Source organism: Momordica charantia, assembly GCF_013281855.1.
Source record: "Momordica charantia cultivar OHB3-1 chromosome 2 unlocalized genomic scaffold, Mcharantia_2.0 BLBB01000002.1, whole genome shotgun sequence".
NCBI lineage: Eukaryota > Viridiplantae > Streptophyta > Magnoliopsida > Cucurbitales > Cucurbitaceae > Momordica > Momordica charantia.
Window position 1 is genome coordinate 709,793 of NW_028275160.1, and position 26,422 is coordinate 736,214.

A 26,422-nucleotide genomic window follows, 5' to 3' on the forward strand; every position below is an offset into this window, starting at 1 on the left:
TCATTTACGGAGCTATATTTGAATTAGCATTTAAAGTACTACTCGATCATATTAGAATAAGAAATATTTATATATATATTAATAATTGTATACTATCATCACATTGTATCATTGAAAAGATAAGGGCATCCAATAATTCAATTTTTTTTTGTTTAAAACTCTAGTCTATTTAACATAGGTATGGCTTTTTTTATTTGATTTTATAAAAATAATAATTTAATTTAATTTAATGTTTTTTTGACAAAGTTTCGTTCATTACATGTCTAAAGACGTTGACACATGATTTAATTTTACTGTTTTTCCATTAATAGTTACTTCATCAATCTTATCGTGCTCGTTGTATTTGCTTCTCTTGATGGTTGGTCGCGAAGACTTTTTCGAGTCAGACGGAGATTGGTCCTCGAGTGCAAAGGCAGTTTTCTAGTTAGAGACCAACATCTCAAAGCTAACGTTAGATCTGCTCTCAAAGCTAACGTTGGATCTGCTCAAGGACCCACTAGTTTACGCCAATATCTAATGTGTTCTCTTAGTTTACGTCAATATCTAATGCGTTCTCCGATTGAAAAAGTTATTTTTGAACCAATTAATTTTTACTTCTTATTTTAGTGTATGATTCTGGAGGAGCACGCAGACAAGAAAGGAAGTTTGAACTTGAAATTTACTGAATGAGCAAATCTTATGATTTTTTTTCTTTTTAAGAAAGCATCTTATGAGTTATAATCATGATATTAAAAATTTGTCAATATATTGACATTTTCATCGACATTTCTATGTATCTATGAGTTCGACATCGACATGAAAAGTAAATCGACATTTCTATTATATTATTAAAAAAATCGACAAAAACAGAAAATATCAACAAAATATCACTAATACATACCTAATATTAATATTAATTATTTTAAATTTATTTAGAAATAGAAAGTGTTTTATTTCTTAATTTAAATATTTTTTACCATTTTTAATATCTCTAACTTTTACAAAATATTCATCAACATTTACATTTTTATCGATATTTTCATGAAATCGAGACCTCAACATTTCCATCAACATCGATATTTAAAATCTTGGTTATAATCGATTTGTGAACTTTCTCAATCTCTTTTTAATTGATACTTTTAAACAAGCATGTGTGCGATTATTTTAGTACTTTACTACTTCGAGGGAAGAAATAAAACTCATCTTTCAAACAATTCTTTAGAATATAAATTAAAAAACGAATATGTTTGATATAAGTGGGAAAACAGTTATTGGTTGAATATATTCGGCCAAATTTTGGAAAAGGAATTAATTGTTGTTGAATATGCTCTGCCAAATTTATTTATACGTCAATAGAAACATATAAATATTTTAAAAATGAACAAATCATTTTCTTGTTTTATTTCAACCTTGGAATCAATTTTAGGGCTTTTTCAAGCATTTTTTTTTCCATTAGTTTTCCTTTTCTATTTATCAATTAGTTTTATAATCTAACTTTATTGGGAGAGTGTATACAAAGAATAAGAGGGAATGGTTGCTACACAACTGTATATATTTGTTGTAATTTCTATTACTTTCTCGTGGCATACACTTCATTTGAGAGGATTTTAGTTTCTTTCAGAGAAGATATACGTTGAATCAGAGTTTTAACTTATGTTGATATTTTATGTTTCTACGGACTCGACATTGATATAAGAGTGAATCGACATTTTCATAGTATTATGAAAAAAAAATTGAAAAATATTAACATAATATTAATTAATTATAATTAATGAAAGGTTTATTTGTTAATTTAAATATTTGTCATAAATTTTTTTAATAATATTTCCATAAATATTCATCGACGTCGATATTTTTGTCAATATTTTAATGAAATTGAAATTTGGACATTTCTATCTAGATCGATATTTAAAATCTTTTACTATCAATTTCTGTTGAGAGAGAGAGAGTTGAAAGAGTTTCATAATATTCTTATTAAAAGAAAAGGAGTTTCTTAATTAACTTTTCAAGGGAGAGAGCTGAAAATGTTTAGAGTATTAATAGTTGTTTTTGTAAAATTAATAATATAATTTATTGAGAGAAATAAAAAGAGTTGAAAAGGTTTTGTTATAATAATGGTTGAGTTTTTTCAAATAATAATTAGACTTTTAATAAGTTTTTAAAATTATCTGAGGTCTTAGAGTTGGAATTTTCGTTCATAATTACTTATAATTAAGAATTCGTTAATTATAATTTCATTAATATTTTATATTCACGAAATCATTGATGGTATATGAAAATGATGCTATCTTTCTCCATAAAAATAATCATTCATCCCAAAAATAAAATAGAAATCATTCCTTCAGTGATTTTATCAAATATTAACCTTTTTTAATTTAAAAATTGCAAGATGAAATGAGGATGATATTTTGATAGAGGATGATATTTTGATAACAAATATAGTTTATATTTGCTCTGAGAATATATTATTGTGGTTTAGCCTCCACATCATTTAATGTAAATCCATAAAATAACATATAAATATTGCGATTTAATGACACCTATTATACAATTTCTATTTAAGATTCGACATTCTGCGATTGTTGAACTCAAAAGAATAAATAATAATAAATAAATATTAATTTATCACTCTTATATTAAATCTAATGAATCAATTTTATTTTAAATATAAATATTCCACATCGAAAACATCAAAAGATCTAACGCAATTTATAATGCCTATTCATTGTAAATTTTTTCATAAAAATTATGATTAGTTATTGATTGATATTTTTTTAAACTTCAAATATCAAATAGACGTATATTTCCAAATGCATGGAAAAAAATGTATTTGATTGCTTTTTTTTTTCTCTTTTTCTTTTTGTTCAATAAGTGCATCATTAATGAAAAAGGTACGTAACCACGTGGGGGTACAGTAGACAAGTTAAAGAGTGTAAATTAAGTTGGCTAGAGAATTGGCTATGTGGTTGTTAGTTGTTGGCGTTTTTATCACTGTGACAGACATGTATTTTGATTTGATAAATAGGGTAAGATATTTAAATGAATTGGTCAGTTTTCATTTATGTTAACTTTGCCACCAATGTGAACTTAACTCACCATAATTGGTACTTGTCCCTAACTAAATTATCATGAGTTCGAATCTCCAACCATATTTATCGTATTAGAAAAACTTCGCCATTATTGAAGAGATCAACCAACATCGTAGTGGACATTGTTGAACGAAGGTAATTTTAATAGTTGTTAGTCATTAAAGATTAGAAGTTCGCATTAAAAATAATAAATTTATGGTATAAATCCCATTTAAGTGGTCTAGTCTATTCCTACGCCATCAATTGTCACATGTACACACCAAACTGTTACGTGGAAATACTTCAATCTATTAATATTTATTGGATTCTATTTCAAAATCAATTGACATTGAGAGGAGTAGCCACTCATGTTATAAATCTTTTGTGAAGTCTCTTATCTTTTAAGATGAAATTCGTAACATGCCCTCTCAAGATCATGGCTCTTTCAACTCATATATCTTGGATGGATCTCATTTTTGGACTGAATGCTCGTTTGAGCTTGTTGGACTCTGATACCATATTAATATTAATTGGATTATATTTCAAAATCAATTGACATTGAGAGGAGAAAAACACACCTATATTGTAAATCCTTGTACGGTATTTTGTCTTTTCAAGATGGGATCCTTAACACAATCTATAACATGATGAACTTAACACACCTAACAATATGCAAATAAAATTATCTCAATAACACAAGAATTAGTCTTTTAACACAAAAATTGCCCTTTTTAACTAGGGAGCAGCAAACCATATCTTAGAACATGAGGTATCAATTACATTTCTTGAAGGTTCGATCCCGATCTTTGAGTAAGATACCACATATTAATAAATTTAAAAAGAAAAAAATTCAATTTTTACGCCCCTAAAGTAAGAAACGCATTTCAGTTTTTACCGTAAAATTTCAATTTAATCAAATTGGACCATAGATAAAAATGTTGCAATGACCTTTATATTAAATTAGAATAATTATTGCAATATAATTTTATTTTTTAATAGGATCTTGTTTAAAGAATCGTTAAAAAAATACTCTCATATGTGAAGGCTTAGTAGAGTTAAATTGATGGGGTGAAATTTATAAATTTTAAAAGATTTATTCAAATGGTTAATTTTAAGCATTGATTGAGCTTTATTTTTGTGCATGACTTGACTTACATTAAAATTAGACAATTATGAGAGACTTTGTGACGTTACTTTTGTTAAAATTAGTAGGCGAACATACCAGAATTTGAACCGGAGGTAAAATTTCAATACTTATCTAAATCTAAGGTTCAATTTACTCTTTAAAAGAAAAAAAAAAATGGTGAAAATTGACCAACCTCACCATCTTTAGAAGTTAAAAGATGATTTTACCTCCTCTATTTTTCTCTCATTTTTTAATTGAGTTGGGTAATGATTAGAGATACACGAGTTCTAACATAAGATTTCCTACTCTGATATCATCTTAAACATAATTAAATCGTCAATGAATCCAATAACTTAAGTTGATAGGTTAGGATAAATTTAATTCATATATAAATATTCTAACAATTTTGAATAAATTTTTATTTGCTTTAATTTTAAACAAATTGTTTGGTTTTCATTGATTTTATTACTGATTTTATCACTAACACGAACTTATCTCATTGGTTATTGACACCGATTCATTTGACATTATTGAAGAAAATTGACATGGTGGTGGGACATTGTTGAATGAAGGTAAATTTTAATGGTGGTTGGTTTGTAGCAGAAGCATTTAAACGGGCCTAGTCGTTTCAGTTACGTGTAGTGTGTACAGGCCGAACTGTTATGTGGAAATTATTAATGTCCAATTCATGACGTTTAATAAAATAGTTAGATTCACTTACATTGGGTTAAAAATTTTAGAATGTAATCTTTTATGGCGAAATTTTAAATTTGAATGAATATAAACTATTAAATATTTGACATGAATTTTAAAAATGATGAAAGTGAAAAAATGATTAAAAAAAATCATAGATAATTAAAGTTTAGGTGCATATATATGTGAAGAACTTTTTCCATGTTCATAATCAATACTAAAATTCAAATTAATCTTCATTTAAAAGTAGTAATATACTGCATGTGATTGACATAAAAAAGAGTTAAAAGTTTAAGAAAAAAATGTGAATCTTGCAAATCATGGAATAATATTAAATGAAAGGATAAATAGGTAATTATAGTATAAAAAAAGTGAAATAGGTAATTTCTTTTATTTATTTGAGATATTTTGTGGAATAATTATTATTTTTTTAATTTTTTTTTAATTTTTCATCGAAGAGATATTGAGTTATATTTTAAAATTATAAAATATATTTCTCTTAAAATATTTCTAGGAAAGAAAGTAATTACTCTACACTCCTAATTTTTAAAGTTCTGTTAAATTTTTAGTTTTTTTTATCACTACATATTTTCAAAGATTATTTTTTATTATATTTTAAAATCGTTAGTAATATTTTATTTAGTTAAAGAAATATATTAAATAAATTGAGAAAAAAAATAATGATAGTATAAAATTTTATCATTATAAATTTTAGGAAAAATAAATTATACGCACATCATACAAACATTTTCTAAAAGAATGTTTGACATGATGACATTGTCGTAGAATTAATATCTATTAAAATCTAGACATATACCTATGATTTTAAAATGAAAAAAATAGTTCAAAATAAATCAAATAATAAGTTAGTTTGTGATTCAGAAATAAATAATAATAATAAGTTAGTTTGAAATAAAAAAAAAAGTTTATAACTTGTTAGAATGAAAAAATTAAGAGGTCGTTGAAGATGATAGAAGGAAAAATAAATTATAAAATTTCAAAAAAGAAAAATTAAAGATTACAAAGGATGGAAAGATTTACTTTTCATATAACATCATGTTGTTGTTATTTATTTTACACGAAATTGGTAGGACTCTAGTTTGTGTTGATTTTCCTTCATAAAAGAAATTCTTCTAAAAAAGAATAAAAAAGGGGTAAACATAATGTAAACAGAATCTCAGAAGAATTGTCCCATTTATATATAGCATAGATTATGCTGCAGCCACGTACTCCAACTTAATTAAAAACAAAACAAAGTAGAGAGAGGAAGAGATGTCAATTTACAATTACTATTTTTCAAATTTGCTGCCAACCACTCCAAAAAACCAAAAAGACAGGGGAAAAAAACTCGTCTTCCTTCTCACCTCAACTAGGATCGGTTAAAGTTATAGGCTAGCGAGACGATCGCTTAAGATCCCAAATTTTAATATGACCTCATATTTTTTATATAATATATAATATTTATACTTATCTATTTATTTTAGTTTTTTCTTATAATATTGAAAATACATATTAATAATATATATAATTTTCTTGAAAAAAATCAAAATTAATAAGTTTATAAATTTCTCTCGTTTTACCCTTTCAAATTTGTTAACTTTTTCTTCACAATTCTTTTAAATTTCCTTAAAAAATTTCAACCATTAATATAACATCCTTGAAATCTTCTCGAATTTAGGTAGGTTAAACTAATTTTAACATTAACTCTCTCCCTCTCTCTCATCTCACCCAAGTCTCAGACTTTTCATGTTGATGTTTTGTGTGTCTCACAACTTAAAAGTGTGATTGTCAATGGCTAGAGAATAAATCAAATTTCTTATTTACTCAAATCAATCGACTGGTTTTAAAGTTCCATGTTTTTTTCGTTCAATTTCTTTTACTTTTCTTTAAAAAAAGTTTAATTTATATTGTTGATTGTTCAATACCTTAACATATTTATTTAGATTTGCTTGCTTAGAATATCAATATGTCTAAAAAAATATGAATTTCGATATCAAACCTTAGAAACTTAGAATATCAGGTATGGTTCATTCTAATTATAATATATATAAGACAGGAAGATTAGAAAATGTTAATTCTAAATTAATTGATTTATTGGTAGAAAAATGTTTCAGTAGAGAAGGTCGTTTAATTTTTCCAAAAGATAAAAATTTTAGACATTTTTATAATATTCATTATACTAGAAAATTACCTGACAATGAAAAAATGATAGAAATTAGCTATATTACTCAAAAGATTATGATAAAGTTTATTGTTTTTTGGTAGGTTATTTGGTACTAAATCTAATGCAATTTAATTAGGGACGAAACATTAGTTAAAAGATTGAAAAAAATTTGGTGGTTGGCTAAGAAGTCATGAATCTAACAATAAATCACATAATTAACCTGAATGCTTTGATTATTTTACCAATTAGATTTTAAAAAATAAAACAGCTGACAAAAATATTGAAGAATTAATTAATAGAAAAGAAGATCATTGGGATAAAGTATTAAGAAGCTGTTTTTAAAAATTTGTCTCTCAGGTCGCTTCTGAACATATTAAACCACTCAATTCAACAATATGCAAATAATCTCAAGAAGTCATAGTAGAATTAGTCTTGAGCGGAAATTTTCATTATAACAATGAGTTTGAGACCCACCAATAATTTGAATACAATTTTATAAGATACCAATTAAATTTGCTATAGTTTTAAGGTTTGATCCCGACTTTTGAGTAAGAAATCACATATTAATAAATTAGAAAAAATGTTCAAAATTTACCCTAATCTTAATAATATAGATGTTTCAAATTTGACTCAATTTTTACCACAAATTTTTAATTTCATCAAATTGGACTTTAGACTTTGATAAAATGATGCAATATTGATCTTAAATTCGAATAGTATTGCAATATTATTCTCAATAAAATGATCAAAGGCTGCGAAACTCAGACGACAGAAGACAGAAGAATGGAGAGACTTGCAAAAGATAGTAACAGTTCCAAGTCTGTCTTTTGACGTTCAAATCAGTAATATTTATTTGATCTATTGTTCGAGAGAGAATCGTTTCGCGTATCTGAAATATGAAGTGAGACTCTCTATTTATAGAGATAAGCTTCCGACAAGGTCTCCAATACTATTATGACAGTGTCAGGAATCACAACTTGTTGTCTAAATTTCAGTGGGAGCTGGTAAATGCCTAAAAAATTCTCGAATGCCGCCTCGTCCTTTAGGAAGGTTGACCATTGTAGATAAAATAGATCGGCTCATCCTTTGAAAAGACCTCCGACTAAGCTTGCATAACTCAACTCTGACCTATAATTTTTACTTTTATAATAGGATTTCGTTTGAAGAATCGTTAGTGTGTATACTTTGTTATAAAATTAGTAGGCAAGCATAGCATAATTGAAATAAAATGTAAAATTGTAATACGTTGTTTAAATAGGAGTTCAAATCGGATGAAATTTAAAGTTTAAATTGAAAATTTGATAACCTAGTGAACTTTAGGAGTAAAAATTAATTTTACCCTCAGACGATTAGTCATCTTCTCATGGAGAGCGTCATGTTTGTAAAAGTTAAATACTTCCTCATAGTATTTTTAATAAACATCTCTCCTCATAAGTCATGCCTAATAAATCAAATGACACGTCCTCCTCTCATCAAATCACACGTACTCTCCTCTATTAAATTATCTTATTAATAATTTTTACCATTGGAAAAAAATTTAGTACAACGACCTTTAACAAATTAAAATAAGTTCCGTCAAAAAAAAAATAAATAAATAAAATAAGTCGTTAGGTGAAAGTTTCCTTATACCATATTATATATCTACCGACAAAATTCCCAACAACAAGTCCTGCAAGCAGAATGAACTTCTGCATTTTATTTATTTATTTATTGTTTTTACCAAACTTCGGCTTTTTGTTGAATCTTCTTCTTCGTTTTCATTTTATTATTATTATTATTATTTTTATCAATCCTTCTTTTTATTTTCTATTAAGAATACTCAACATGATTTAAATCCAAAAGTACTATTCTCTACAAATAAGACAAAGAATTAGTCATCAGCCCAAATTTTCTTTCTTTTTAAAACACAACTTAGTAAATAAAGTAGCAATTATATTCCTTAAATTTAAGGTTTGATTCCTCACCCCAAGTTTAGTGGTATTTATAAATTAAAAAAATATCAACTTTTACCTATAAACTTAGCAAAATGTATATATCAATAGAACCCTTTAGACTTAAACAAAAATGTTGCAATCTTATTTTAAATTTGAATAAATGTTGCAATTTTTATATTTTGATAAGATTTCTTACCAAGAATCATTTAAACAAGAAAAAAAATATCATATATGGTCAACGAATTATACAAATCATTAACTTAGTATATAACGACACACTTGAAAGAAATATGACAATAGATATAGATTATTTGGTGAAATTTGTAAGTTTTGAGACATTTATTCAATGATCAAAAATTGATCGAACTTACTTTTGTGCAAGACTCGAGTTACACTACAACTAGAAATCTAGGGTTCAACAATTTGATGAAAGTTTAGGATGAAAATTGATATACTCCCCCACTAATCTAGAGGTAAATTTTGATTTTTCTCGAACGAAGAAGTTGGATACATGAAGGACAAGCTCAAGATCCAACAAATAGAAATTATAATAAATAAGGAGGAACAACAACGCATGGATTCGAGCACAGGACCTCCCACTCCGATACCATCAGAAGAATGAATAAACCATCACTCAACCCAAAAGCTTAAGTTAATGGGTTGGGTATGGATTCTAACAAATACTTTTTATTTCTTTCTTGCAAGAATAATTGGAGATAGATAAACTGATCAAAATTGAATGGATTTAGTTAAATCGTGATTTATATATCGGTGGCTTAAATTTTTTCTGATAATAACCGAATGCCTTCTAAGTTGGAGAGAAAATTAGAATTGGAAAATTGAGAACATTGCATGATGATACTGATATCCACATATCATCAACTTTTTTTTTTTTTGACAGAGCCATCAAGTTGGTCATATACATATACAAATTACAGGTAGTTAAAATTGAAGTCTACATATTTTCAATGATATACAAACATATATATAACTCATGGATTGCGTTAAATATAATATTTTCTTTTTGAGAAAAATTGCTTTAAATATAATTAATAATATTGCAAAAAGTTATTTTACTAATAAATTACTCTAGCATATATTAATAGGGAAATACCGTTAAAAAAAACATGTTGAAAGTACTAGAAGACTCCTTTCGAAGCATGGAATAAGAGGAAACCTGTTGTTCATCACTTCAAAGTTTTTTGCTGCCCAACTTATTCTCCAGTTCCTTCCCGAGAAAGAGAAAAGTTCGATAAAAAATGAGCTAAATACTTATTCATCGGCCACAGTGATGAATCAAAGGGATATCGATTGCTAGATCTAGAGACGAAGAAATTGTTGAAATCAAGAGATATAATATTTGATGAAATGGCCACATGGTATTTTGAGAATAATGGTTCTCAACCTTCCCAACGATACAAAGATATTCAAGAGCTTGATAGCCAACAAGACTCTCAGAATTTGAGCTTACCAAGAAGATTTCCTTCAATTCTTACGAGATCGCCAGTTGAAGCTACTTCAAATCAAGAAAGCTCGAAATCTCCCCCAAGAAGAATGCGTTCTTTGCAAGATATTTATGCTTCAAGTGAACATTTTGCAATGTTTGCTTGTGAGCCACAAAATTTTGATGAGGCAGCAAAAGAAGAAGTTTGGATCAAAGCTATGGATGAAGAAATGGCTAGCATCGAAAGAAATAAGACAGGGGAGCTTCAAGACTTTCCACCAGGAAAAGAAGCGATTGCCTTAAGATGGGTCTTTAAGACCAAATTTAAAGAAGATGGTTCTATTCAGAAGCACAAAGCTCGTCTAGTGGCAAAAGACTATTCCCAACAGCCTGGTGTCGACTTTAACGAGACTTTTGCACCAATAGCTCGCATGGAGACAATAAGAACTGTTCTTGCTTTAGCAGCCCGGTTACAATTGAATGTGTTTCAACTGGATGTCAAATCTACTTTGTTAAATGACGAGCTGGAAGAAGAAGTATACGTAGAGCAGCGTCAATGATATATTGTTTTCATGGAAAGGAGGAAAAAGTTTATCGACTCCATAAGGCTTTGTACAGATTAAAGCAAGCGCCTCATGCATGGAACAGTAAAATCAATGGATATTTCTGCATAAGAGATTTCCGAAAAGCCCCATGAACCATCTCTCTATGTGAAGAAGGAAGCTACGAATTTCCTTGTTGTTTGCTTATATGTCGATGATCTAATCTATTTTGGGACTAACTCAGAAATGCTCGAAGAATTAAAACAAAGTATGATAAAGAATTTTGAAATGACTGATTTGGGTCTCATGAAACATTTTCTTGGAATTCAAGTAAAGCAAACATATCAAGGTGAGATTTTTCTTTCTCAAGAAAAATATATTGATGATTTACTCAAGAAATTTCATATGAGCAATTGCAATCGTACTGCGACTCTCATGGCACCCAATAAGAAGTTATGTTGTGAAGATAAATCTGGTAAAAAGCATATCCATGGACTTTTTGAAGTCTAGTTGGTTCATTAATCTATCTTACTAATACCAGACCATATATTATGCATTCTGTCAACATTATTCAAGGTACTTGAATGATCGAAGCAAATATCGTTATGCTGCTGCAAAAAGAGTTTTGAGATTTTTACAGGGTACTAAAAGTCATGAGCTCAAGTATGTAAGCGAGAAAGATTGCAAGCTCATTGGCTACACTGACAGTGATTGGGCAAGTTCTCTTGATGATCGAAAGAGTACTTCAGGAATATGTGTTTTGTTTAGGATCTAATGTAATATCTTGGAGTTTGAAAAAGCAACAAACTGTAGCTTTGTCTTTCGCTGAAGCAGAATATACAGTCGCAACTGAAGCCGCTTGTGAAGCTGTTTGGCTTAGGACAATCCTCAAAGATATTCAAATGGAGCAGGTGATGCGACAAAAATCTTATGCAATAATATGTCAGCAATTGCAATGACAAAAAAATCATGTCTTTCATGCTCGGTCCAAGCATATTGAGCTACGTTATCACTATATCAAAGATTTGGTAAACAAAGAATAAATATTTTTGGAGTTCATCAACACCAATGATCAATCAGCAGATATGTTCACCAGCTTTTATGATTGAGAAGTTTGAGAAGTTCAAGAAGTTTTTGAAAATTACAAATTAAGAGGGGACGCTGAAAAATAGTAATTTGTAATTTTCAAACATGTTAGAAGCTTCTAAATTATCTACACAAAATAGCTTTCTATAGATTTATGTTGAAGTTTGTAAATAAATATGTAAATAAAATACCCTATAATCATCTAGCTTTTTTGCTAAGTTCCAAGAAATTTTAGAGAATTTCTTTCGATAAGAATAGATTAATATGTATCTAGAAATCTCCTTAACTCTCTAGAATTCTCTATAACTTCTCTCAAACATCTATAAATAGATGTGTTATCTCTCGTAATCATTACAAGAAAAATCAAAACTTAAATTAATAAAAGTGTCCAAGCACAATATTAGGAGTTTCTCCGCGTCCTTGTCTCCCCATTTTAAATCATTCTCCTGCTTTCTTTCATTGCCTCCAACATGGTCAGATTCGGTTCCGGCGAAATAAAAGCAACCTCAGAAGAATTAGTCACTTCCGCTGAACCCACCACTAGCGTTCAAACCAAAGTCATCATTGTCAAAAAGTTACTGAATATCGGAGAAACCCATCCGATTTTACCCATACCCATTATCTTTCCTCGAAAGTTTCTCAAACTCCAGTTCGTTAGCACCCACCTCGACCCCCGTAAGTTTCTCACCTTTTCATTTACACTCAATCATATAAAATAGTTTTGTTCTTAATCGTTTGAGTTAAATAACTTGGAGACGTTTTAATTTAGTTCAACTTTAGTTTTGTTATTGACCTAAAACAAGTTTTCATGACTAATTAATCTATTACAAGAGTCCAAAAATAACATAGAATTTGAGTTAACAAAATGTTGCTATTTTGTTAACTCAAATTCGATTTTATTTTTTTCCAGTTTAGATATTTTCTTAAAAAATAGTCAATAGTGTAATGTGGGGTGGAGGAAGACAGTTTTTTATTTTGAAATTTGACAACCAAAAAATCATTCATTCGAAAAAAAAAACGTGTATAACATCTGTTTTGGAATATAAAAATGTATAAAAACTAAAATTTTGTGGTTTGTTGGGGGTACAAATTTTAGGTAGTAGGTCGGAGAAGTTGATCACAGTTGAGGCAAAACACAGCAGTGAGTGCCCGTTGGAGGAAATTCACGAGGCAGGCTTCAAAATTCCCTCAGATTTCGGTGAGATTGGGGCCGTGATTGTGGAGAACCACAATGAAGAGGAGATGTACGTGAAGCAGGTTGAGCTCAGTGGGCTGCAGCCTTCAGGTGATCCCTTCACCATCACCATCTCCTGCAACTCATGGGTCCAACCCAAGACTCTAATTCCTGACCAAAACAGGGTCTTCTTCACCAACAAGGTCAGCTCACTGCTCACACTCACACTACCCATAAACCAAAGCGTATAATTAGCTTAGCCAGTCAAATTTTGCCCCCTCCCTAACAAATTTGTAGCTGGCGTACAGTCATATTTGCCATCCCAGACCCCGGATGGGCTCGAGATGTTGAGGGAAAGGGAGCTCGCCAATCTTCGAGGCAATGGTACTGGAGAGCGTAAAAGTTACGATAGAATCTATGACTATGATGTTTACAATGACCTCGGAGATCCCGACACAAGTGAAGATCTCAAAAGACCAATTCTTGGTGGCCCTCAACATCCTTATCCGAGACGTTGCAGAACCGGTCGTCCACGTACTAAAACAGGTACAACTACAACTACTCTTGGAAGTTAGATTTTTAGTTCCCAACGGTGAGGACCAAATTTGACAACTTACTAAATTTGACAAGATTGTTTTTTACTACGAAGGAGGCAAGTATTTTTCTTAATTACTAACTGATTAATGTAATATTTGTGTAGACCAAGAATCGGAGCAACGGGCAGAAAGGGTAATATATGTCCCACGAGATGAGGCATTCTCTGAATTAAAGTTCGGAACCACGGCGTTGTCTGCATTACATATCTTTTTACGGGATTTCGTTGAACACTTTGATCAAAACTCTGGATTCCCCAACTTCACGGCAATCGATGAACTTTTCAACCTTCAAGGCTTAAAACTAAAAATACCCCTTCAATATACCCCCATACCCGGTCTGAATGACCTTGTGCCTTTGTTAATCGAATTCCTCCATGAAAACCAAGAATATTTGTTACACTTTCAAATTCCTGAACCCATGAAAAGTGAGCTCCCCCCTCTCTCTTTCTCTCTACTCATCTTACTCTCCCATTATTCTTACATTAGTTAATTAATTAAACAGGAGACAAGTTCTTTTGGTTAAGAGATAAAGAATTCGCGAGGCAAACTCTCGCTGGTTCTAACCCAAGCGTCATACAGTTGGTCAAGGTATGAAAATACTTAATTAATTATTATTTAATTCATCTTCATCAATAGAATACCCAAATAATATAATAATAAGTAACATTTTGTAGGAATGGCCAATTAGGAGCCAACTCGACCCGGAAATCTATGGTTGTCCTGAATCAGCATTCAATACCCATATGATTAATCAACAAATTGGGGGCTCCATAACCGTTGGAGAGGTATTAAATAGTACTTAATCATGCCACCACACATACAAATTACACATACACATATATTATAACATATTATCCTTTCTTTTTTGGATGCAGGCCATTCAGAAGAAAAAGCTTTTTGTATTGGATTACCATGACTTGTTGCTGCCATATGTGCAAAAGGTGAGAGCCCTTAAAGGAGCAACATTGTATGGATCGAGGACATTGTTTTTTTTAAATGAAGACGAGACACTTAGACCGCTAGCTATAGAGCTTACTCGCCCACCCATGGACGAGAAATCATCGCAGTGGAAGAGAGTTTATGGACCCAGCGAGAACGCCACTAGTCTATGGCTTTGGAGATTTGCCAAAGCACATGTTCTTGCCCACGATGCTGGTTATCATCAACTCGTCAGCCATTGGTAAATATATATTTATTATCCCACTAAACTAAACGCTTTACTTTTGTAGAAAATCTTTAATTAATAATTTGGTTTTGTTTCATGCAGGTTAAAAACTCACTGCGCCGTGGAGCCTTATGCCATAGCCACAAACCGACAATTGAGTGCAATGCATCCTATCTATAGACTTCTACATCCTCATTTTAGGTACACTCTTGAGATCAACGCAGAAGGTCGTCAACTTATTGCGAATGCTGGTGGGATAATCGAGACCACATTCTCACCGCTAAAATATTCCATGGAGTTGAGTTCTGCGGCCTATGATCTTCAATGGCAGTTTGACTTACAGGCCCTGCCAGCCGACCTAATTCATAGGTGAAATGTTGATTAATTATAATTGAAATATGTACTAAAACTTGATCACTTTACTTTTTTTTTTTCCATTTTTCCTCCTAATTAATTACTTGGTGTTGGGCATATAATGGTAGAGGACTTGCGGAGGAGGACCCAACAGCTCGACACGGTTTGAAATTGCACATCAAAGACTATCCTTATGCTAATGACGGTCTGATTTTGTGGGATGCTCTGAAACAATGGGTGACAGAGTACGTGAACCATTACTATCCAGACCAATATAGGGTAATATCTGACAAAGAACTCCAAGCATGGTGGAGTGAGATTAGAAATGTGGGCCACGGGGACAAACAAGAGGAGCCATGGTGGCCACTCCTCAACACTCCCCAAGATCTTATAGATATAGTCACAAACATGGCGTGGGTTGCATCTGCTTACCATGCAGCCGTCAACTTTGGGCAATATGCTTATGCAGGCTATTTTCCCAACAAGCCCAGCATAGTAAGAACCAACATGCCCACCGAAGATAATATCGACTCTGCACTTTGGAAAAGTTTCTATGAGAAGCCAGACGAGATGCTTCTCAATGCCCTCCCCACGCAATATCAAGCCACCAAGGTGATGGCGGTGACGAATCTGTTGTCGGCTCACTCTCCAGATGAGGAGTATCTTGGCAAAAACATGGAGCCATCGTGGGGCGATGATCATGTAATAAAGGAAGCATTTGAAAGGTTCAGTAGGAAGATGAAGGATTTGGAGTTGATAATTGATGATAGGAATGCTGATCACAACTTGAAGAATAGGACTGGAGCGGGAGTCACTCCCTATGAGCTTTTGAAGCCATTTTCAGGATGTGGGGTCACTGGAAAGGGAGTTCCATACAGTGTTTCTATTTGAGAGTTGAGACCCATTGAAGCCGAGCATCAAGATCATATATATGTATTACACATTAAGTGGTGATATATATATATACACTATGAAATAAATAATGATCCTATTCCTATTTCCTAGGTATATCGTTGGAATTTATTAATCTGTTTACAGTCAAGCACAATTAAACTGCTTATATTTAACACAACTCAAAAACTAATTTGTATTCAGCCAACTTACCATAACATGGATTACCACCTGTTGGAGGCCGTTTATCACCTGCCACGTGTCAGACAGAAAATCTACTTAAACAACGACAATTGGTGTCGTTCAAGTCTGGTTAGTTGGATATATAGCATCCGGCCGGGCCGACCTACTTGTTATTATTTTCGGCTAACTCAATGAGGGTCTGAGCCAAGCGACTGAAGATATCTGCAGGTGCATAAATAGCGCACCATTTCTGACAATGTGTCGCGTTTCACGAGCGATCGGATGATCGTTATATCGCTGTAGGAAGTCTTATCGAACATTATTCCTATAAATAGGGATGTCTGCCCCATAAGCAAAGTACATGAAGCCATTTACACTTTGAGCTTAGATTGGATTGAGGCTAACTTGCTTGTCGGAGTGCTAACCTTGTTTTGTAGTTTTTTAGGGAGTAGCTTAGAAATCGACTAAGGTTCTTCGATCTTTGGAGATTTTAAACTTGACCAAATTTTGGATCAAACATGACTATAGCGTTAACTAAAGAGATTCGTGAAAATAGTCATAGTTGCAAGGACTGAGATATAAATTGTGAATTGCTTCGGTAATTAAGGGCATATAATATTATGTGAATCAAATGGTAAATGAATTCAGTGGATATATATATACTATTAATTTATTTTTTAAAATTGTTTTCGAATTCTGTGAGATAAAGGATGGAAATTATGAAAACGTGTTCTCAAATTTTTAATTTTAAACCTTAAAATGATAAAGACTTGGATAAATATATTATTTCATTATTATATACTCATTTCAATTTTATTAAAATTAAAAAAATGTAAAATGTTATAAATTATTAAATAATAATTTTACAAAATTTATAAAATATATATTAATTAATTAATTAATATTATTTTAAATTGAACTCATTTTTCTTTTCAAAATAAATTGAACTAATTATTACCTACCACTAGTTTGCATTGCAAAATTTATTACTAACAGGTTGAAAATGCAATTATGCTTTTCATGTTGAATAATTTATTTTCAAATTTATGATTACTAACCAAATGAAGCCAAAGTTATCTACAAAATTGATTAATATTAGGTATAGACTTATTGGTTATCATCCCTTCAAGTTTAATCATTAACATTTCCTAAAAGATAATTAATATAATTTTTTCCGTAAATTTACTACGTATCATTTGGTATTAATTATTTTGTATTTGACAGATAGGTATAAATACCTCTGTCTTTTGATCACAATTGATTAATGAGAAAGATCTCCAGCTATTCGTGATCGTTATCTCTCTTCCCTCATTTTTGGGTTAAAAATCTATTGTTTTAGAAACTTGAAATGGTATCTGGGCCTAGGTCAAACCGCTCAAAGCTCAAGATCATGACTACTGTACCTTCATAAAGGAATTCTGATTTAGTTTCAACGAATCAGAATTCACTGCCGATCAATCCGAGAAACAAAATCTCGACGGTCAAATTGAGCGATGAAATGTTTTTGTTACGACGATTACAAGTAATCACAATCCGGCAAGGTCACAGTTTAGAAAGATTCATCGCTTCAAAATAAAAAGAATTGCACCAAAATTTCTTCCATGAGAAACTCTGAATCAAGAATTCTTTAATTGGACCAGGCCAGATAAATTGATTACTTCATGGCTTCTTCGATCCATGACTGAAGAGATTTTATCTCAGATGCTCGATGTGTAATAGATAACGAGGTTTGGACCATCCAATTTTAAAATGACACCTTTACACAAATGATTTACATTTGTAATATATCTGACTACCGATATATGTATAATATACATCTGATATATATAAATGTTTGATATACTATGTTATGAGTGTCTGTGTAATATGTGATATACATCAAATATATTATTGATATAAGTGTCTGATATAATACTGATATGAATATCTGATATACTACTAATATAAGTAAAAAGTTTTGTTATATTTGAAAATTTTAAAAAATAGGTGACATATTTTGAAATACATAAAAAAATTTGCTACCCACTACAATTTTCGAAAAAATTATCATATTTTTACCAATAATTTGTATATATGGCACCACAACATCAATTTTTTAGATTATAGGATCAATTTGTTCTAAATTTGAAAAACATATGCATGGATAAAATCTTGCTACAAACAAAAACTTTTTTAAAATGTGTTATCAAACGCAAATAAAAATTTTGTTAGTTGCCTAAGGTGGAAAAAATCTTATTACTAATATTATTTTTAATATGTTTAGTTTGAATGTTAGATATTATTATATGAATTAAATTTACGCAACTCATTAATTTAAGATTTTGGGTTGAGTGGTGGTTAACTCATCTGTAAAATTGTACTAGAGTCGGAAGTCTTGTGTTCGAAACCCTATGTTATTCGACCCTTTTTCGTAGGTCACATATTTTCTTCATCCTTCTTTGATTTTTGTTTTCGAAATCTCGAGCTCGATTTAATCTTGATTTTTATTTTTGAAATTTCGAGTTTGACTTAATTTTAATTTTTTTTATTTAATCAGAGAATGGAAAAAATCCAAATTGAGTTCGTTGTTGATTTATGGCATCGTACCCAGTGAATGGAAAAAACTGAAGATAGTGGCGTGGCCACTCGTATGGCTGTGTCGCTGAGTCGTCTCACTTTGGACCACGCTCTATTGGAAAAGATATCTTCTACTTGTTCTTCCAGTTGGTCTCTAGATTGTCATGGAAAAAAATCAACTATTGGAGGAAAGATTTGAATTTTTGATTTATCATTCTATGACAAAGGTGAAAATAGAAGGATTAAAAGGTCATTTTAATTCCACATTTTATCTGCAAAAAGATCACAAAAACTTGAAAATTTAAAAGGAGTTAAAAATCCCATCCCAGAAATTGTAGAGGTCAACAATGTCAATTTTTAAAAATAAATGTATCTTAAAAGTTCAAACTCATAATTTAACTATCATTTTATTAATACATTATTAGAACATATATTAAATAAAGAATATAAAAGAGTATTAATTATTATTTTTAGTTAAATTGAATTTGGCACGCATATCAAGATTGGCCGATGCCGACAAGATTGATTAGATTTGCCCAATAATTAATTGTTTTGTGTCTTCGTTTGTCTTTTAATGGGTCTGCCCTATCCGACTTTTCAACACCTTACTATTTTTTGCCCCTTTTTTCCACGGCTGCGGATTTCATTCTTTTTAGTATAATATGTGACAGAAACTTGTTTTTTTTTTATCATATATAAATATTCTACCAAGTTGAATTCTACTTAAGTTATTTGATGGTAGATCTAATTATCAATTTTTAGACTGAACAATAAATATTGAATTATTTTATCGATTGAATTATGACAGATTAATTCTAGATTTTGGTTTTTTATCTACTAATCCGGAGCTTAAAAGACAACTTTTTAGAAATTTAACATTAAAGATCTCACAGGTGTTCTTTTAGGGTTTTTTTTTTTTTTTTAGGATTATAAAATTTCTCTATTTGGCTTTATAATTTAGCCAGCGAAGATATTTCCACGCGTGATGTGTTCTTCTTTCCGCTCGCCAGAAAACTTCCTATCCTCCCGCAATATGAAAATTTTCCATACCTCTCCGTTTATAGTGTCATGGGTAAATTTTGTCTATTACCATACAAATAAAAAAAAATACATATTCTTTAAGTGTAATCTAGGAATAAAAATTATATGTTAGATTCTATCCTCTCTTTTTCACTCAAGCAAATACAACCTCAATTTTTTATGACAACCAAGATGGTTGAAAATCAAATAGTTTTGATGTGGGGACATGATATATATATAGGAGAAAAGTTTTAGTATGATATCAAAATTGCTTATTATAACCTTCTTTTGGTTAATAGTTGATTCATATTTTCACATTTAATTCCTTTTTTTTAATAAAATGTTGTCTTATTATAATATTGATTAAATGGAATAAAAGGTTCTAAAAAATTAAATGAGACAAAATAATTATTTAATTATTTGAAAATAAAATTATAAATAAAAAGAAAATATCACAATAAAATAAACGTTCTTTCTTATTTTAGAAACCTGTAAATGGAAATAGATAGTTAGTGAAGAAAGTAAAATAATAAGAGAAAAAATGAAGACGTCCAGAAAAAACAAATTGAAATAGCAATGAAAGAAAATCAAAAGAAATATTGCAAATAACAATAGAAAAATATAGCTCAAAAAAAAAAAAACAATAGATAAATAATAATGAAGATAAATAATAAATAGCCACGTAATCAGGTAGGAGAGAGATATTTTTATTTTCAAACATGTGGACTCCAGTTCCACTTTAAAAATATGTATTGTTATTTGTATAAATATCATACACACATAACACATGAAAAACTTTCTTATTATGAAAATTTCCTCGGGAAGGAGGATAGGAATTTCTCTTTCTCTCTCTGGACCATAGGTCTCTTTATTAATATTTATGATTCCAACTTAAAATCAATTGGTAATAAGAAAAATAATCAATGAACTTTCTCTTTTCTTTTTAAATCTGAGATCCTTAACCATCCTCAATTATAACCAAGATATTAAGGGTTGATTTTCTTAGATATTTAGGTACAAAGTCAAAAATTAAAAAATATTTTTTTATTTCTAATAATTAAAAATGATTAATATATATATATATATATATATATATATATATTGATTTTGTTGTTTTTTTCACGTGATCGATTTTTTTGTACTATAATAAAAATATCACGTATTGATGGATATTTAATATGAGTTGAGTGTATGGTTGTTTTGTGAGATTAGTTGAGGTATACACATACACTAGTAGATATAAAAATATATATATAAATTGTTTTTTTTGGGGGCAAAGGATAAGATGAAAATAAAGTAAGATATCCGCGTGTCGTTGTCCGTCCTACTGTACTCCCCACCCTCCCTATTTTTGGTGTCTCTCTTATTTACTATTTCCCTACCACGTTCGACCCCTCTCCCTTTCATATGAATATTGTATCTTCTAAATCTTTGCTGTGTGGTCATGAAGTAGCAATCTCTTCTTTTGACGTTCATCAGAAATCATCATAAATATCGACCCATCGTCTCGCGAATGATGGGTCAGTTTGGTATATTATTAGTTTCCAATTGCCCAAATTAACTCAATCATCAGTTTGGCACCTTACTCTTATTTTCAAATTAATCCAAAGGATACTATTTGGCACCTAATTTATGAGAGAGTTGAAATAGTTTCATTATATTAATCGCCTACGAGAGTTGAAAATGCATGCTTTGTAATATCAAGAGTTGTTTTTGTAAAATTAATAATCTAATTTATTTAGAGATTGAAAGTGTTTGGTACGATAATGATTTCTTTTTCTAAGTATCTATTAATAACCTGTTAAGAAGTTTTGTAATACCCATAATTTATTTTTGTAAAATTAATAACTCCATTAATTGAGGTGATAAAGTTAAAAAGTCTAGGGATTAAACCTACATTTTAAAGTTTTAGAAATGGAAATAGAATAAAATTGAAAGTTTAGGATTAAAATAGGTATTTTAAAAATTTAAAGACCTAAAATTGAAGAATATTGACGTTTATTTATCAATATGAATATAAAAAAAAGGGGTGGGAGGCTTGAATTTATGACCTCAAATGATAAAATACGTTACTACCACCAAACAACATTTATTTTATCACGAATTTAAAAGAAAAAAATTTAAATAAAAATTAAGCTATTACTCTCACTGAATACAATGTACCAATTTTAATCACAAACTTTTTAACTTTGAATCAAACAAAAACTATGAATTGGTTGATTTTGATTGATGTTACGCTTCATAGCATTATCGGGGAGAATTGGTTATTGGGTTTTCAAAGGAAAATAATAGTGGTAGGTTATTGCCTTTATTGGAGTTGTAAGGCATTTTCTGCGTGCATTAAATTGATGCTATAATTACCCATTTAAGTGTACTAGTCTTTTCCTATGCTGAGTCACTCTCAGTCCCACCATTAAAAAAGAGAGAGAAAAGCAAAACAAGAGAGAGGAAAAAGAAAAAGAAAAAAATCAGTGAAATATTTATGTGTTTTCAATTATTTGAGCGAACAAAGTTGGTGTTGGTTATAATATAAGGAAAATAATTAAATTGATTGAATAAATATACCCATCATCTCCTTAGACAAACCATTTCTTCTAGTTACAACCTCTGAGTAAGACACCACATATTCAAAAATTAGGAAAAAAATTCAAAATTTACCCGTAAACCTAGCAATAATGTGTACCAATTTTTACTCAAAAATTTCAATTTCATCGAATTGGAAATAGACTTAGATAAAAATGTTGCAATATTTATCTTATTGAATAAATAGTGCAAATATAATTATTACTTTCTAATAGGACTTCGTTTGAAGAATAGTAAAAAAAAAAAATAATTGTCATGTATGTTTCAATTAGTACAAAATTGAGAGGGTTTGAAACAAATATAATACTAGAGCTAGATTATTAGTGAAATTTATAAGTTTTAAGAGATTTATTCCACGGTGAACTAACATTGATTGATCTTACTGTTGTGTGTTGTGCATGATTTGAGTTATACTAAAATTAAAGAATTTTGGGGCATTTTAAAAAAATGGGTAGGTGAGCAATAAATCAATAGAGGGTACAATTATAATATTTGTCTAAGTCTATGGTAAGTCTATGGTGTATCCAAAGGGGAAAGGGAACGTGGAAGGGAGGGAGGACCATTCCATCGAAAAAAACTTTTGAAGGAGCTAGGCCACAATAATAACGTGGCCGACAGTTTTTATACTACTAGATTCATAAGACAAACCAAAAAAAAAAAAAAAAAAAAAACCTCAAATTCATGAAGATTTTTCGAATTTACATCAAACAATTATTATGAGCCGCCTCCTTCAATAATTTTCTCAATCTCATCCCCAACTCAGAATTGATTTTTCAAATTTTGAGGTCTCCTTTTGAATGATTAAGACAATAAATTGTGGGTGAAGAAGGGAGGAGAGATACATTAAAAAATATTGATAATAACAATAATAGAAGAGAGATAAAAAGTTGAACTAACTTTTAACCTTTTACTTTTAACAATGTCTCCTTACCCATTGGTTAGGGGTGCTACTTTTCTATGTAAAGACGTCCCCCTATCTTTGTCTAAGCACCCCATGGGGTGGGGGATATGGGGAGGAAATTTGGGACAGAATATATTCCCCGTCCATGTCTCATTTATTTTTTAATTTTTTTAATTAACTTTATATTATATAGTTAAAAAAAAATCATAACTTGATAATTACTTTGAATTTATATTAGGTGATTAATAGAGTTATAAAGATTTTCGAATTTACATCCAAACGTTTATAACAATGCATCTACATGGTGGCAACTTCATTCAATAAATTTTTCATTTAATCCTCAGCGTATAACTATTTCAAATCTAAGGTATGCTCTTAGAAAAAAAAATTATTTTAAAGAAAATACTTGGTTTGAGGGTTAACTTTGTTATCTCCCCCATTAAATACTTGACAGCTTATTATTTTTTAAAAGATGTCTTTATTTTTTGTATTTATCTATTTTAGTTGTCAAACGATTGATATTTTCCACAAACTTTGTTACCTACTATTGACAACACTAGGAGGGTTCACAAAATTGATTCTTTTTCTTTTGTTGCAACTTAATCTAAAATTAATTGAAAGGTATCCCATTGAATAAGCCATCTAGTTCAAATTCACAAATCAACAAATCACCTATTATGCACCTGGAAAGCCCCAAAAATTAATTGATAAACTATAAAGCTAACTCCATGCCATTTAACTAACAAAAACTAATTGAGCATTAGAAATATAAAGGAGGGAACACCAAAAGTTTTTATAGTGGTTTAAAACCTCTAGTCTCCAAGACTTATCCTTAGGTATTTTACTGCACTGGCTCTCTTGCAGATGAGAACAGAACGGATAGACAATCATTCTTTAGTTGGGTTTTTAAGAGTAAACTCTCTACCAACTTTTTTGTAGGTTCAAAATTTAACATATATTGATCATTTTTACCGGTTCAAAAGTGAGCCATTACCATCCTTTTAACTAGTTCAAGACCAAATCACTCGCTGAATTCTAAGCTACTCCCCAAAACTCAAATGAAACAAAATAAATCCCACAAATTAAACTAACTCTCACAAGCGTGGATTTATAAGATTAGCACAAAAAAAAATAATTTAATATCTCAATTAATTTTACCTCTCATAAAAATAAAGAAGAACTTTGAGTTCTGGAGTGAGATCTGTGGATTGGAGCTTCTTGAAAGGAATTTTTCAGCAATGGGATGCAATAGTGGATTGTATAAGGTGGCTGAAAAATTACGCTTAAGAGAGAGAGGTTTAAATATGTTTAAGGTTAAAGTAAAATATGAGTAAATTTAATCCATAGGAGGAGAAAAATAGGTTGGAAAATAAGATGAATATTGGAGGGAAAAACACAAATAAGAGGTTGGAGCATCCGAGCGGAAAAAACAGTCCACGTGCGAATCCGGAAGGCCGTATGACGCACGCCCGCGTCGTGGCGTATATGGGGACACCGTAGGTATTTTTGAATTTTCCTTTTTTTCTAAATTCAGAATGATGCCACGGTGTCCGGTAGCCATTCGTCTGATTAGTTTTCGTCAGCCACCACACAGACTACCGCGTCATTCCTTTGTCAGATCAGTCCACCGCGAGTCGTCAAATGACTTGTCCACCTTGCCACGTCGCTAGAACATGTCGTGCGCCAGTGGTGTACATTGATCGGTCGGGTTGGTTTTTAAGTCCAGACCGATGCCAACCAACTATTTCGTTCGCTTCCACTGACTGTTCGGTTGGTCGGCAAACTGACATTTATTTTTTTTCAATTTCTGTTTTTTATAAATCTTTTATTTTAAATATTTTTTCAATTTCTGAGTGTTGGGGGGCTGGACTGCGGTGGATTTGAGCGGCAGCAGGCGGAGGGGGTTGGTTTGCGCTAGGATCTGAGAGGCAGCGACGGGGGGCTGGGTTGTGGTGGATCTAAGCGGCGGGCTGGGTTGGGAGAGAGGGAGAGAAATTAGAGGAGCTGGGAGAGACTATTAGGAGGAGACAAAAATCAGAAAATAAACCAGGGAGAAAGAGGGAAAAGAGAGAAGGGTATGGGGTAAGATTTTGGAAAAATACGAAAATGAGACAGAAGGGAGAATGAAAAAGGAAAAAAAAAAAGCATGAATCACGTTGGCAAAAAGAAAAATAATAAAATATTAAAAAATAAACCTGATTAACACGTGAATCACTTGAATCCGAAGCGAGAATAGCTCAACCGTAATTGATATATACCTCCAACAAGAGGTTGTAAGGTTGATCCCCTACCCCGACATGTTGTACTAAAAAACACTTGAATCACGTGAAAAGAGGAGATCTATCTAATTTTATTTTTTTTATATATATAAATCTTTTTAGAAAAATATAGGAATGTAGGTTGATTGGTCGGTTTTGGAATTTATTATCCATATCGACCGACGATTTGAGAATTGTTCAAAACCAACCGGAGACCGAAGGGGTGGTAAAACCAATTGACCGATGTCGGTTCGGTCGGTCGGGTCGATTTGGACAATTCAAATGTATACCCCTAATAAGATATGACAATATTTGAGATGCAAGTGTACTTGAACGTTAAAGATGCCACATTAACTGCCACATTATTTAAGTGTCTGCTACCAACTAATTGGTTTTTTTTATCCATGTTGATTATATATATTGGCGACATATCTTCAAGTAGAATTTTTTCTTTCAATATTCTTTTCATCTTTTAGCCATAACTTTCTTGTTTGACGTCTAATTTACGTAATTGTCTAATTTACGTAATTATCTAAACTCAATTGAATCGTCTTCGAGTTTTAGTTTTACATTGAGAATACTTTGAAATAATAAAATTATAAATAAATAAAGTATTTTTAGTTCAACAAATTAATTTGATTACTTTTATTGAAATTATAATAATATTTTGATCAGTTGAGCTACGTTGACATTAATAAATAAAGT

General features: G+C 30.6%; 1 protein-coding gene across 2 annotated transcripts; it reads left to right on the top strand.

Moving 5' to 3' along the window:
* The first annotated feature begins 12,405 nt into the window (after nt 1-12,405).
* On the top strand, nt 12,406-17,028 carry LOC111021194 (linoleate 13S-lipoxygenase 2-1, chloroplastic). 2 transcript variants are annotated; one of them, XR_015789429.1, is made up of 10 exons: nt 12,406-12,711; nt 13,133-13,413; nt 13,519-13,756; nt 13,911-14,231; nt 14,309-14,394; nt 14,481-14,591; nt 14,682-14,986; nt 15,074-15,340; nt 15,454-16,330; nt 16,421-17,028. XR_015789429.1 is itself a non-coding variant. In XM_022298059.2 (9 exons), exons 1-9 carry the CDS (start codon nt 12,507-12,509, stop codon nt 16,214-16,216), a joined length of 2,577 nt encoding a protein of 858 aa, XP_022153751.1. In that variant the 5' UTR covers nt 12,406-12,506; the 3' UTR covers nt 16,217-17,028. The 2 variants fall into 2 exon arrangements, 1 of the variants encoding a protein (XP_022153751.1); XM_022298059.2 differs by having other exon boundaries at nt 15,454-17,028.
* Nucleotides 17,029-26,422: the final 9,394 nt, after the last annotated feature.